The sequence below is a fragment of the Protomyctophum bolini genome (assembly GCF_963924005.1).
Source record: "Protomyctophum bolini genome assembly, chromosome: 5".
In the NCBI taxonomy this organism is placed as follows: domain Eukaryota; kingdom Metazoa; phylum Chordata; class Actinopteri; order Myctophiformes; family Myctophidae; genus Protomyctophum; species Protomyctophum bolini.
Genome location: NC_137866.1, coordinates 47,499,597 through 47,515,010, shown reverse-complemented (window position 1 = coordinate 47,515,010; position 15,414 = coordinate 47,499,597). Strand labels below are relative to the sequence as shown.

At 40.5% G+C, this 15,414-nt stretch overlaps 2 protein-coding genes across 3 annotated transcripts in view; one reads left to right on the top strand and one right to left on the bottom strand.

Moving 5' to 3' along the window:
* The window catches only part of LOC308315844 (ubiquitin-conjugating enzyme E2 variant 1), a 27,700-nt gene extending 25,045 nt beyond the window's left edge, over positions 1–2,655 (top strand). For both annotated transcript variants that reach the window (XM_080764048.1, XM_080764047.1), the window contains one exon: positions 1,552–2,655. In XM_080764048.1, the coding sequence (XP_080620174.1) occupies positions 1,552–1,698 (147 nt within the window). In that variant the 3' untranslated portion in view covers positions 1,699–2,655. The remainder of the gene's footprint in view (positions 1–1,551) is intronic.
* LOC308315843 (proteasomal ubiquitin receptor ADRM1-like) lies at positions 1,640–15,414 on the bottom strand. The gene is given in 11 exon segments (XM_080764045.1): positions 1,640–4,560; positions 5,032–5,134; positions 6,741–6,898; positions 8,263–8,456; positions 8,458–8,541; positions 9,083–9,164; positions 9,422–9,508; positions 11,460–11,583; positions 13,069–13,185; positions 13,367–13,596; positions 15,389–15,414. Coding segments are annotated over 10 exon segments (1,263 nt in total). The 5' UTR covers positions 13,577–13,596; positions 15,389–15,414; the 3' UTR covers positions 1,640–4,456.

Sequence of the window (15,414 nt, the reverse complement as noted above, 5' to 3'; positions counted from 1 at the left end):
ATGCAGCACAGTGCCGCTTTTCTTATGAGATAAGTTGTATTTATAGCTGAGCACCCACTTCCTTAACCAAGGGCAGTATCCAGAGGAAGCACACCTGCTTTTCTTTAGGCCTGACGTCAAAAAAAATCTTCTAAATCCTGACAGTTTTCTGAAATACCTCATGTTTCTATGTCAGTGATAGTCAAAAATAGCAGACCTACAAGCTCGTAGCGCGCCACTCGGTGGCACGCTATGAGCTTGTAGATCTGCTATTTTTCAATAGCTAAATTATAACAATGTTTAAAACACCAAAAGGGGTTACCGCCCAAAATGGGTTAATTCGTTACATACTGTAAGAAATCATGGAAAAGTGTAAAGGCAAAAATAAATTTATTTCAAAGCAGAAAAATATAAACCTGAACAACTAAGATTGGGTAAGTGTGATTTTCAAATAAAAAGCAGTCATTTGTACTGATAAAATGACAGTGAAAGACCAGTTTCTGCTCTCATCACGGACACTGCTGCCCTTTAAGACTTTGTTTCCTAAAAGACTGAAAACTATTTGTGGTGTGGTTTCATAGGAGATGAAAAGGTTTATTCTACAATGTCTAGACTCACTGTCTAAACACTTTATAGGTAATATGGACCTCCCCACTTGGAAACTGAATGGAATCATTAGGACTTTCAATCAAAATGGACTCCAAAGTCAATCCTTCATATTTGTGCAATGACATCAGATTTGTTTATGCAGGCTTATACTTAGTAATGTGTTGCTTATAATAGTTTGGGATTTTTCATTATAGTTTAGTATTCATTAGTTTTTGACAATTTTAGTTTGAATTAGTTTTTCGAGTGGGTTTGATAGTTAGTTAACTATATATATATATATATATATATATATACCTTGCTTATAATGCCTTACTGTAATTTTAATTTCCCTACTAACTAATTACTATAAACATTTCAGAAATCTATTATATACAAAAAGTGTCAAGTCTTACTCCCGCCAATGAATTACAAATGTACATATTATCCATATATGAATTATCCGTTCGATATCAGGGGTGCCCAAAAGGTAGGTTGTGACTACCAGTAGATCACAAAGGCTGTGGTAGATCAACATGACATGCCCTAAAATATATATTATTTAAATGTAAAAAATAAATAAATAATCTGCAACTTGTATTAAGACGGGGTCTGTTAGCTCAAACCCACAACGCAATACTTTGTTTTCAAAGTATTGTATCACAAACATCAGTAGCATTACAAAGTTATATGCAAGAAAACCCTACCAATTCAAAATGTTCCCTCACTGTATGTAACGCCATCGGCCCATCGCCACTATATTCCAAAGCCACTCAGGGACATTAACTATTTTCAGCCATTGGATAATATGTTTTTGGGTGGGTAGATCTAGTTGAGCTTGTCATTTTGAAAGTAGCTCTCAAGTCAAAGTGTGGGCATCTCTGCCCTAGATTGTGCCGGTCTTCTCCCCCTTATCCGGTGTTTGCGCGCCACAGTAGCTTTAAGGCAGCTGTATGTGCTGACGGTCCTGCCGCTCTCTCTTCCCAGGTGGATACCAGGGCGGTGTCTGCGCTGGCTAAGTGGCAGAACTCGTACAGCATCCGGGTGGTTCTACAGGAGCTCAGACGACTGATGATGTGCAAGGAGAACATGAAGCTGCCTCAACCTCCCGAGGGTCAGATCTACACCAACTGAACCCAGTCCACCCACCCACCCACCCACCATCAGAACCAACCAGAGGCTCAAAAACTACACCAACTGAATCCAAACGGCTACCCATCGAAAACCAACCAGAAGGGTCAAATCTGAACCAAGCAGGACCATCAAAACCGTCGCCACTTCCAAAACTCTCTGCTGAATGAAAACTTCCAAATTTCCTTCTGTTTCCCCGCTCCTTTTCTTTTTCTCCTTTCTCGCGCGCTCTCTTTTTCGTTCAACTTCATCCCTCCATCTTCTCATCTCGTGACATTCAGTCGCCCGCCAACGCTTGGCGCCACACACACACACACACACACACACACACACATACACACACACTATAGTTGTTAAGACATCTACATTTTCAGACGGTAATTTTCCTAAATTCCATCTTTTGTTTTTGTTTTGGCCCATTTTTAACCCTAACCTAAAGCCTGAGTTTAATTTGCGCATTGGTGCCATGCACCCAAAACAGATCTACAAGCTCACACTGTGCTGTGAGCTTGTATCGACTATTTTGGGGGGGTGCGTGACAGCAGCGCACAAGTGGAGTCTAAATCAAACCTGAATGTAAAAAAAATAGGTAACCATAAGACAACCACCTCTTGTGAGGACCAGGAAAAGTATCCTCTCAATGTCCATTTCTCTGTCCCTCACAAGTATAGTAACACACACACACACACACACACACACACGATGAAGAGAACAGATATACACAAGCATACATGGATATATACTTAAATTAACACACACACACTCAATGTTCATGACTTCATTCTCAGGCGCTGCCACCCACCGCCCCCTCCTATCACTGGAGTTGTTTGTGTGTGTGTGTGTATGTGTATGACACACCAGGCGCGATCATTCAAATACTGTACATCTTTAACTAATCTTTTTTTATTATTTGTTATAAATGCAGATTGTACAATAACATAAATAATCTTATTGAGTGTACCTCGTGTGTGTGTGTGGCCTTTTGTTTTGGTATAACTTGGAGAATACTATGTCAATATTATATCTTTGGTGTTGGGCATGAACCATGTATCCATAATTCAACATACGTTTTGTAAATTAATGCCCTTGTCTTGTACTAGATTGTAGCAAGCAGCAATAATGACTCCCGTCCGTTGGATCCATTTGAACAAAGGTTATAGTTCACTTTGCTGCTCTTCATGGAAATATAGTCCAATTCAATATTGATATCAGATTGGTTCGCTGCTAATGCTTTGAAGATTTTAGAGTGGCCCCTGGTCCAGAAAAAAGATTGGGAACTCAGTCATTTGGATTCTATAGAAACTGGCATGTCTTCCATGGAAGCATTGATATTGCCATTTCCCGTTATTTTAGTAGTGGTCATACTCTCAATATATGTTCAGAAGCATGTAAAATCTTAATTGAAAAGGTCAACGCCTCAGTCTGTGACTTTGTTGGCAATATGTAGAAACAGCAGGAACTATATAACAAGTTATTTGGTTTGGGGTTTGAAATTCTGGTCCCAAGATGGAGTTTACTTTAGCCAAAATATCCAGTTGAACTCTCAAGGGAATGTGACCGAGTCAACGGCCTAATAACCCATACATTGTATAGCCTATCCATTGTCGCCCTCTCCTGATGGAGTGATGTAATTGCAATGTAAAAGGGGAAAATAGACCTGGGGCATAATGGCATCTATCCCTATATTAGTCAGTGGTGGAAAGTTGCAAGTACATTTACTTACATAATGTTTATATAGGCATGTTTTTGAGGCATTTTACTTTACTATATTTCCAGTTTTCAGTGCCTTTACGTATACTCTACTTCTACATCTCAGTGCCAAATATTGTTACTTTGTAGATTTGGGTTATTACAAAACATGATACGACCATAGTATGTCTTTTTCATGCACTATCAAGTTTGCCAAATTGTGATGTGTATACGAAGGCTCAGAACACATCGAGATCATGGGTAAATTGACTGTGCACATGGTTGACAAATACCAAGAGACAAGTCATGATTATTACTGATGTTCTTTAATGTTCCCTTTGTCTTAACCAGGGTAGCAGATCTCAAGCAGCTACAATACAAGTTGATTCACTTCAATCTATAACCGCAAACATGTACATTTAAAGCGAAACCCACAAATTTCAACCCAAAATCCCCAAAGCAGCATTATGTACATGAATGTGTTAATTCCATACAATAACATGAATGCAGTGGGTGTGGGGGGATAACCTGATTTTCAATGAGTAACATTATCCCCTCATTATTTTGAGATAATTGCAATAATGTTTTGCATAATCGATAAAACAAATCTACAAGCTCAAAACGCACCATGATGGGCTTTGAGCTTGTAGATTGGCTTTTTCTACTATTCATGGTGTTTAAGTATAAAGTGATTAAATGATGTAAGTTATTTGTCAGCCAAGCAGAAATTAACATTTAAATTCATATTAATGTTCCAATGTTCAACAGCAGAAACCCAATTAAATCGTTCATCTCAATTATTTGTGTGACAATTAAATGTCAAGTAAAATATCGTGACAGCCCTAAATATGAATAAACACAGTACTAGTGAAAGCTGTTAATATTATTAAAATGCTGCTTCACGTGATATTAATAGCTTCACGTCTTATGGAAATCTGGAGTCATATGCATTATTAACCATGAACTTCATCTGAATAATTCAATGTTTAAAAAATAAATTAAACAAAAACCAAAAAACCCCACAGTAGCAGTTAGCTAAATAAATAAAGCATTAGTGTTGATTTAAAACGAGCTAATCCAGACTCATATCTTCATCCTCCTCTTTCTTGTCTTTGGACTCCTCGCCTTCGTCGGGTTTGGTCTCCGTCTCCATGGCTTTGGCGAACGCTTCCACATCTGTGGACAAAACAAAGAACACATTCCACGATAGATTCATAAGCCTTGGGTTGGACTCACACATCTGTGGACAAAACAAAGAACACATTCCACGATAGATTCATAAGCCTTGGGTTGGACTCACACATCCGTGTGCAGCAATGAATTAAAAACTAGACTACAATGTTAGGGACTAGTGGAGAAGAGATCCAGTAGAACTAATAGACAAGTCATTTCCGTGATAGGTGTCGCTCTCCGAAAACAGCCGATCTCCAAGTCTGCGACGGGTTGTGAGCTTGTACTTTTGGCACACAACCAGGTATCATTTTCCCGTGACACTTTCGTGTGATCAAGTGGGGCGTTGATTCACGAAAGAACACAAAAAGTTAAAAAATAAATAAAGGTTTCTGCCGGACAAATTGTACGTATGTTACTCTTTAAAAGATAATGTGTTGGTTTTAAGCTAAAGGTCTGTAACGTTGACATGGTTACCTCCTTTATTGGCTGCGTCCACAGCTTCTTCAGGCAAACCAAACTGATTCATAAGAGGGCCCAACTGTCCCGATGCCAGAGCACTGCTGAACATACTCATAGCCTGAAATACATCAAATATGATTAAAATGAACATACTCATAGCCTGAAATACATCAAATATGATTAAAATGAACATACTCATAGCCTGAAATACATCAAATATGATTAAAATGAACATACTCATAGCCTGAAATACATCAAATATGATTAAAATGAACATACTCATAGCCTGAAATACATCAAATATGATTAAAATGAACATACTCATAGCCTGAAATACATCAAATATGATTAAAATGAACATACTCATAGCCTGAAATACATCAAATATGATTAAAATGAACATACTCATAGCCTGAAATACATCAAAAAATTATGATTAAAATGAACATACTCATAGTCTGAAATACATCACTATGATGATTAAAATGAACATACTCATAGCCTGAAATACATAAAATATGATTAAAATGAACATACTCATAGCCTGAAATACATCAAATATGATTAAAATGAACATACTCATAGCCTGAAATACATCAAATATGATTAAAATGAACATACTCATAGCCTGAAATACATCAAATATGATTAAAATGAACATACTCATAGCCTGAAATACATCAAATATGATTAAAATGAACATACTCATAGCCTGAAATACATCAAATATGATTAAAATGAACATACTCATAGCCTGAAATACATCAAATATGATTAAAATGAACATACTCATAGCCTGAAATACATCAAATATGATTAAAATGAACATACTCATAGCCTGAAATACATCAAATATGATTAAAATGAACATACTCATAGCCTGAAATACATCAAATATGATTAAAATGAACATACTCATAGCCTGAAATACATCAAATATGATTAAAATGAACATGCTCATAGCCTGAAATACATCAAATATGATTAAAATGAACATACTCATAGCCTGAAATACATCAAATATGATTAAAATGAACATACTCATAGCCTGAAATACATCAAAAAATTATGATTAAAATGAACATACTCATAGCCTGAAATACATCAAATATGATTAAAATGAACATACTCATAGTCTGAAATACATCAATAGGATGATTAAAATTAACATACTCATAGTCTGAAATACATCACTATGATGATTAAAATTAACATACTCATAGTCTGAAATACATCAATATGATGATTAAAATTAACATACTCATAGTCTGAAATACATCAATATGATGATAAAAATGTACAATGTACATACTCATAACCTGAAATACATCAATATGATGATAAAAATGTACATACTCATAGTCTAAAATACATCAATATGATGATTAAAACCCATTTTGGGCGGGAACCTCTTTTGGTGTTAGCGTCATGTCATGCTTTAGCTATTGAAAAATAGCAGATCTACAAGCTCATAGCGCGCCACAGAGCGCTACGAGCTTGTAGGTCTGCTATTTTTGAAAGATCGAAGAGCGACTGACATAGAAACATGGCTTTTTCAGAAAACTGTCAGGATGTAGAAGACATTTTTTTAGAATCTGATCTCGGGTCAGAATGGGTTAAAAGGAACATACTCATAACCTGAAATACATGAAATATTTTAGTGTGTGTGTGTGTGTGTGTGTGTGTGTGTGTGTGTGTGTGTGTGTGTGTGTGTGTGTGTGTACCTGTTGGAACTGTGGGGAGCTCAAGGTGTTGGTCAGCTCCTCTGTGCTCTGGGACAGAGACTCTCCAGACGGGAGGTAGGGCATCAGTCTCTGCTGGACTTCATCGTTGGCCAGGATGGGGGCCATGACCTCTGGAGTCAGCACACTGGCCAGGTCCACTGCATGCGCACACACAAAAAAACACTTTATGCATTCGGGGTGTTTAAGTTAAATAACTCAGAAACGACAAAACATTTCAAATAAATAGTTCCAGCATGTGTCTCCACAGTAAGCTGAATAATAAAAAGTGTGAATGGAGTTTCTAGGTGAAAGTGATTTTTTGAAATCTGCCATTGAGAAAAGTCTCAAATTTGAAAGCACTATATTTCTAAAACTATGACACCTTTCAAAGATTCCTTTCCACCCTAAGATGAACCTAAGTAGGCTAGAATGGGGTTGGTAGGTTTAAGTATGTAGGACTAGTAGCATGCCAAAGTTTGTGCTATTGCCATAGAGAATGCATTGGGCGTTTAAGTTAAATAACTCAGAAACTACAAAACATTTCAAAGTAAAACGTTCCAGCATGTGTCTCCACAGTAAGCTGAATAATAAAAAGTGTGAATGGAGTTTCTAGGTGAAAGTGATTTTTTGACGTGCCAAAATCTGCCATTGAGAAAAGTCTCACATTTGAAAGCACTATATTTCTAAAACTATGACACCTTTCAAAGATTCCTTTTCAGGAAAACATGTCCACTGTAAGATGAACCTAAGTAGGCTATAATGGGGTTGGTAGGTTTAAGTATGTAGGACTAGTAGCATGCCAAAGTTTGTGCTATTGCCATAGAGAATGCATTGGGCGTTTAAGTTAAATAACTCAGAAACTACAAAACATTTCAAAGTAAAACGTTCCAGCATGTGTCTCCACAGTAAGCTGAATAATAAAAAGTGTGAATGGAGTTTCTAGGTGAATGTGATTTTTGAGTGCCTATAAAGCTGCCATTGAGCCCCATGTTAAAAGTCTCACATTTGAAAGCACTATATTTCTAAAACTATGACACCTTTCAAAGATTCCTTTTCAGGCAAACATGTCCACCGTAAGATGAACCTAAGTAGGCTAGAATGGGGTTGGTAGGTTTAAGTATGTAGGACTAGTAGCATGCCAAAGTTTGTGCTATTGCCATAGACTCTATGGCAATAGCACAAACTTTGGCATGCTACTAGTGTAAGTCTAAAGTTTAGACTAACACAATTCCACCTAAAGGACGCGATTAATCCTGTGGATTAGAACAGTAAAAGCCACAGTGTACTGTACGTGAGTTCACATTAAACAGGGACATTGTCGGATTGCACAGCGACAGACAGATTCCCCGGCAAAACGCTCTCCTCCGCGTCAGTCAGTCAGTCAGTCAGTCAGCCAGCCGCGGTGGGGGGGGGGGGGGTGGGTGGGGGCGGAGCTTCTTTTCCATCCACCAGCTGTCTAAAAAAAAAGAAGCCGGAATGACGTCCCTTTTCAAGAGAGAGAGAGAGAGAGAGAGTTCCTCACCTCCTTGTCCACTAGGGGGCACATTCATGGTGGCCAGGATGCTCTGCAGGTCACTGAGCTGGATGGGCTGGGTGGGGCTTCCGCCGCCGCCGCCGCCACCCGCCGCCGCCAGGGAGGGCACCGTGGGCGTGGAGGGCGTGGTGGCCGCGGGAGAGCCCCCGCCCCCCGCGCCGCCGCCGCCCCCCCCCCGCGCCCGCCGAGGGCGTGATGGGCGTAGTGGGAACCTGGGAGGAGCCTAGCCGCGTGGCGCTGGAGGTGGGCGTGACCGCTGTGGACGGACTGAGAGAGAGAGAGAGAGAGAGAGAGAGAGGAGAGAGAACAGAAGATTAGATCAGTCACCATCCATTATTAAGTGGTCAATATCTTCATTCATAAGTTGGTTCCTCTTTTGTTTCCATATTGACTTTGGGTATTTGGAAAAGCGCTATAAGACTGAGCAATTATTATTATTATTATTATTATTATATTTTAAACAATAAGCTTTATTTTCAGTTTCCCCGTACACAATTAAGCAATTAAGTGATCATACATTTTACTAAAAAAAAATATATCCTGGTGATTATTACATCAATAATACTCAACTTTAAGGAATGTTACATGAACTGAATTTCAGTAGCCAACCCCGTTGTACAAACCTGTACTGTAGATCGACTATTTTCACCATTTCGGTCTCTTTTTTTCTATTATTTGACAATTTGGCCAACCAGTTTTTATAGTTTGTCGATTATTCTTGATCCAGTAATGCTCTTTTTCTTTCTTTCTTTCTTTTCTTTCTGTCATCTGGAGACCCGCCCAGACATCGTGTGCAGGGTTCCGTTACCTGGTGGAGGAGTTGCTGGCTGCAGGAGCACTGCTGCCCAGGAGACTGGCTAGACCTGGACCTGCTAGAGCTCCAAGACCACCTGCACACACACACACACACACACACACACACACACACACACACACGTAGACAGGCAGACAGACAGGAATGGTATGTGTCGGTGACGTGAGACGAGTCCAGGTTAGCCTTTGAATTGTATGACAACCACAAATTATTGTTATGAAAGTTATGAATTAAGTGTGATCACTGATCATCACGTTGTTTTCAAGAGCCTCATCTATACTATTTATTTATGAATAATAATACTATACATTATTTCTATGAAGTGTGTCTTACCTAGCCCGCCCAGTCCAGTTGGACCAATCAGCTGCATGAGCTGGTTGTGACTCATATTACCCAGCAGGCTCTGCAGACCGCCCTCGCCTGTCAATCAAAACAACACAATACCTATTACTAGAATGGACCTCACGTTCTGTTTGCACACTCTCAGCCTAATGCAGTGGACCCCCCCCCCCACCCTGACAAGCACTTGGAATGTAGGAGCGGAGGCATTACATTTTCTTTGACTCGGTTCCACAGATACATAGTGAAACACAACGGCTCGCAATGTGAGTTGCGAAGCTGTAGTTCGACTATTTAAAAAAAATGTTGCCTCTTTCTTATATTATTTGACAATTTGGCCAATGTTTGATCCATTTTTGAGGGGCGCTATATACATCTTTTGTCTCCCCATGACGTACATTTGTGGCAACACAAACATTAAATGCCATTTACAATGAAGGGAAAATGTACGTCATATGTAGACGAGCAAATCGGCTAACCAATCACATAAAATTCAGTTGTTCATGAGATGATGTAGTTCACACGGGTGTGATTTGTATAGTAGGCTATAGTTTGTTGATTACTTTTCATGCAGTAATGGTCTTTTTTTTAGGAAGGTATCATCTGGGGACCCCCCCAAAAATCATGTGGGGAACCGCCTGAGGGTTCCGAGTTCCGACCCACAGGTTGAGAATCACTGGTATAGATTGGGGTCCCAGAGATACAGAATGGTATCTAACCCATTTAGGACTGACCTCAAAATTAAAAAAAAATAAAATCTTCCAAATCCTCCAGTTTTCTGAAATCAATATTTTCACGATCTTTCAAAAATAGCAGACCTACAAGCTCATAGTGCGCCACTCGGTGGTGCGCTATGAGCTTGTAGATCTGCTATTTTTCAATAGCTAAATTATAACATAATGCTTTCCGTGGTCTATTGCATATCGAACTGAGGGTCTTTGAAATAAAAACACAACACGAAAAATAAAGTTTGAAATAGTAGAGGTAAGAAAGGCAAGAAATATGTATGGGTAATGACTCTAGCAGCAGCGAGTAATATGCTGAATATAGGAAGAAATCATGTAGTATTTTGAAGCTGCAATCCCTAACCTTTTTATTTAATACAAAGTTATTTTGACCAATGTATAAGTATTGTTTTGTACAACTATAACTATTATAACTGTGGTTGTAGTAGTTGATCTCCCATATATATTTGTGGTCTGGTCTGACATCTACTGGCTGACAAGTGGTACTGCATTAAGCTCAAAGGCTTGTTTTATATAGGGATGTAGCAATACAAAAAAAACGGACAAGACTAAATCGATAATATCCCCATAAATCCACAACAACACTAATAATTAATGACGTTCCAAATGCTCCACTTATTATGACCTAATCCGAGTAGGGATGCTATGGTTTATAATGAGATGATGCACTCTGCTTGTTTGAGGCTTTGTGCCACATTATCTTGTGTCTCTTGCTAGCCTACAGAGCTGACAGCTCACGGTTTGACTAAAGCTAAGTTAGCTGCTAAGCTAAATGTCACGGACATTTTAATTTTATTCTTTATTTTACCCAGGGAAGTAGCTGAGCACAGGTGCTCATTTTCAGCAACGCCCTGCACACACACACACACACACACACACACACACACACACACACACACACACACACACACACACACACACACACACACACACACACACACACACACACACACACACACACACTAAAACCTGGGAGCTGACCAGTACAACCACATAGTCTGATACTGTTGGCCACTAAAGCAGCTCCAGGGGGAGCAGTCGGGGGGTTCAGTGCCTTGCTCAAGGGCACCTCAGCGGTGTTGGGTGAGTGATGACCAATCACTTCCCCACCCAGATATTTCCTGCCCGGTCGGGGAATCGAACCGGCAACCTTTCGGCAACAAGGGCACTCCTCTAACCCTATAGGCCACAAATGAATTAGATGCCAGGTTACAACAGCGAATGACAACAGTGTGTGTGTGTGTGTGTGTGTGGGGAGGAAAAAAATAAAAATAAAAGTACTGTACCTCCCAGGGCAGAGAGGTCGTGCCCCCCACTGCCCCCGCTGCCCAGCGCCCCAGGCATGGGGGGGTTGTTCAGATACTCGTTGACCTTACGACAGAACTCCTCATCCTTGTCCGTTTTGGGCTCCTGGGTTCATAAAATTTAAAATTTAAATTAAATAAAAACAGATTCTACATCACTTCCGTGCGGTACCAACATCTAGATCAGGGGTTTTCCTACAGGGGGGTGGGGGGGAGGGGACGGACGGACCAAATCTTTGGTGTGATAGGAACCTTTTGATTTATTTTATATTGAAGATGGAGTGCCGTGCTTTTTTCTCCACCCTAAAACATGATCATCAGGTACTATGATTATACTAGGAGGAAGATTTCTTTCAAAAAAAAATCACACCCATGTGAAGTAAGTAGTGCCGGATGTGGAGGGTCCCCTGACACATCTAGGGGTCACAATCTTATATTCAAAGATCTTCCTAGAAGCTAACCGATCAGGAAGTAGACAGGCAAATCGACCAATGACAAAGCTTCTAGGAAAATCTTTGAATGCAGATTGTGGCCCCTAGATGTGTCACAGAGACAAAAAACAATTGGGAGCGTTTTACCCATTGCTGGCTGTCTGAATACAAATAAAATAATAAAAAGGTCACTACAAATTTGACGATTTATTGCTTATAGCTGCTTTAAGTGGTTAAATAAATAATGAAATAAACAAAACAAAAAACATTCTGTCGGGCAGAAACATGTTATCTTCATATTATAATTTAGCTATTGAAAAATAGCAGATCTACAAGCTCACAGCGCGCCAGCTTGTAGGTCTGCTATTTTTTTTTTATCGTGAAAATGTGTGTGCAAATCTTTGAATATATATATATATATACTTTCACAACGAACATTTTGAACTCCATCAGATGGGAGGTCGGCGGCCAAATACTTCTAATTCTGGGGGTCCTTGACATGAAATATTGAGCACCACTGATACAGAAACATGAGGTTTTTCAGAAAATTGTCATGATTTAGTTTAGGCCAGCTCCCCCTTCACGCAACCCTATCAGGGTTTTGCTTCCAGAACACAACGTGGTTGTGGCCTGTCGCTCGCTGCCTGCTTTCTGCTAACGCACCGGGGTGACACACAGGCCGACAGGCAGCACAGAGCATGCAGGCAGGCAGAGCGCGCCACGGAATGGTTACATATTTTATAATACATTAGGCTACATAAACGCTGCTGCCGCCTGTCGCAAGGCCTTTTATTTACATCATGGTTTACATTCACCATCGCTGATGAGCAGCACTTTGTAGGCGAGGAGGGAGGCTTGTTCAGGAACTCCATATATCACATAATATGGCTCTGCATCAATGTAATAAACATATTATGCGCTCCTGTGAGCCAACGTGAGTAATGTCATAAGTTTTGCGGATTCACCGTTTTGCCTGTTTACACGGAGAAGGGATAAAACGGCGATCTCAAAGATTTCCACTCTGGGAGGTGGTTTCACTATGTTGCGTTCTCCACCTCCTGAAAACACCGTTCTCGTCTAAAGGGACACCAGCAAACTGATACTTTATTTTGCCGTTTTCTATGAACAACATTCTCGTGTATAGAGACCACCTCACTCACCTGCATCCAGAAGAACAGCCTCTTGGAGCCGGCCTTGAACTTCAGAACGTAAACCCTGCCGGTGGTGCACTGGCTGACACGCTTGAACTCACAGTCATCGGGGAAGATGATCAGGTCCTAATTAATTACATGATTTAACAAATATTATTAAGTGTTCACATTTATCTTTATTTATTTTAGTTTATACACACACAGACACACACACACACACACACACACACAATATACTGTAAATTGCTCTGTATTTGAGAGTGTCTGCTACATGCCTTATATACATTCTAAATTGCCGTAAACATACATCATCCACGTTGGCGGTGGTGCGGTCCTTCCAGCAGAAGTGGATGAGGGAGTCGTCGGTCTGCTGGATGTACACCTGCCCTTTGCGTTTGTCCGGGGTCACCGTGCTGCCCTTCATGCTCATCTTCCCGGCACGGAACTCCACCAGATACTTACTGGAGGAGCCCCGAGAGCCAGACACCAGGCTGGGGAACAACGCTCCAGACGCCATGATGATGAGGAGGAGAGAAGCTGCACGGGAAACAAACGGGAGATGGGGAGCTGAAATACTCCGTGGCGTTATAATAAATGGTGCATTTATCCAAGGGCGCTTTACATAGATTGTGCATTACATTCACCCACCCACTCACACACACACACGTTCATACACCGATTGCGGGCGGAAGCCATGCAAGGTACCAACCAGCACATCGGGAGCAATTTGGGGTTCAGTGTCTTTGCCCAAGGACACTTTGACATGTAGACATGGAGGAGGAGCCGGGATTCGAACCGCCGACCCGCGGGTCATTGGACGACCTGCTCTATACCTCCTGAGCCACAGCCGCCCCCAAAAAACAAGTACATGTCTGGAATTCAGATCTGATCGGATTAATCACTGGAGTCTTTTAGAAGCATTCGTATTTTAGATGCGCAGTGACGGGGAGTTGCTATTGAGTCGCTTTATTTATCCAGCGAGATTTGAAATGGAATACTTTTGTTTGTTTTCTACCGGGGAAAAAAATACTTTTAGCTACTCCGCTGCGCCCTCTACCGATATTGCCCAGAGAACTGCCTCATAGAGAATATTTTTCCTCTGGTGAAAAAAAATCCCTTTCTGGCCAAAAAGTACCGTTTATACGTGTGGTGGGGGGCTCAGAGTGCGTCCACTAAGGAAAGTAGGCTTTCTATTGACACAACCCGTGTTTGTATTGGTGAGTAGGTCAAACGTTTGTGAGATTTCCACCAAAGAGGAGAGGCTGGTCTGATTTCGATTTGAGATTTAAAACGGAAAGTCACATAGCCTTACTGCAGGGCAGAAACGAAGCAGTAGAAGGCTATGGACCAGAGCTAGGGTTCAGCCACTTAATGCCCAGCTGTCTGTCCCTATGTATGTTTAGGGTACTAACAGGGGGTGCTGCTGCACCACTCACTTCAGACAGGTCTGATTTTGTCATTATAAATACAGATAATAATTACCAGTAAGACGCGCAAACGCGGGAAGCGAACGCAGCTCGTACATATTTGGGTGTTGGACGTATAGCTGCTTTGGCCTTTGGGGACTCCTTATATGGTTATGGCTGAGTCATGGTGACGTATTGATGCAACACACTCCATATTTGGACGTAGCTCCATATATGGGCACAAAGGGGGGGACACGCACGCACGCACGCACGGACAGACATGATCTGCTAGGTCTCATAGTACTCTAAGTGCTCACTGCGTTCGCAATAATACATTGAATTAACAGTGTCTAAAATGACCAAAATAGTCTCTCTACAGTCTACACAACCGCACGCACGCGGCACGCACACACACACACGTATGTCTGTCTGTCTCTAATGAGAGAGAGAGAGAGAGAGAGAGAGAGAGAGAGAGAGAGAGAGAGAGAGAGAGAGAGAGAGATAATAACATAGAACCAAATAAATAGCCTCGGTACCCATGCAGGCTTTTATTATTCGCGTTCGGCTAAGAACCAAATGTCTTCCCTTTAAATGCATTTATTTCCCATGTATATATACTTAGTCATTCAGTATACAGTTGTATTTCTGTTAAAACCATCTTGACTTACACTGTGTTTACATACGAACCTAAGTATTCTTATTACTCTTATAATAGAACATAGTCTTCTTAGAATAAATAATATTGCCTTATAATAAACCGCTGCACCTGGGAGATCATCATCGTGCACCCCGTGTTCAATTTAGATAAAAACAATCATATAAAAGACTATTATGTAAATGCATTACCTACAGACAATGATCAATTGATCATAATACTCATGTCATGTCATAATCATACAGATAAAAAACATAAACATACTCACATTGTTGTTGTGAATGAATGACTGTT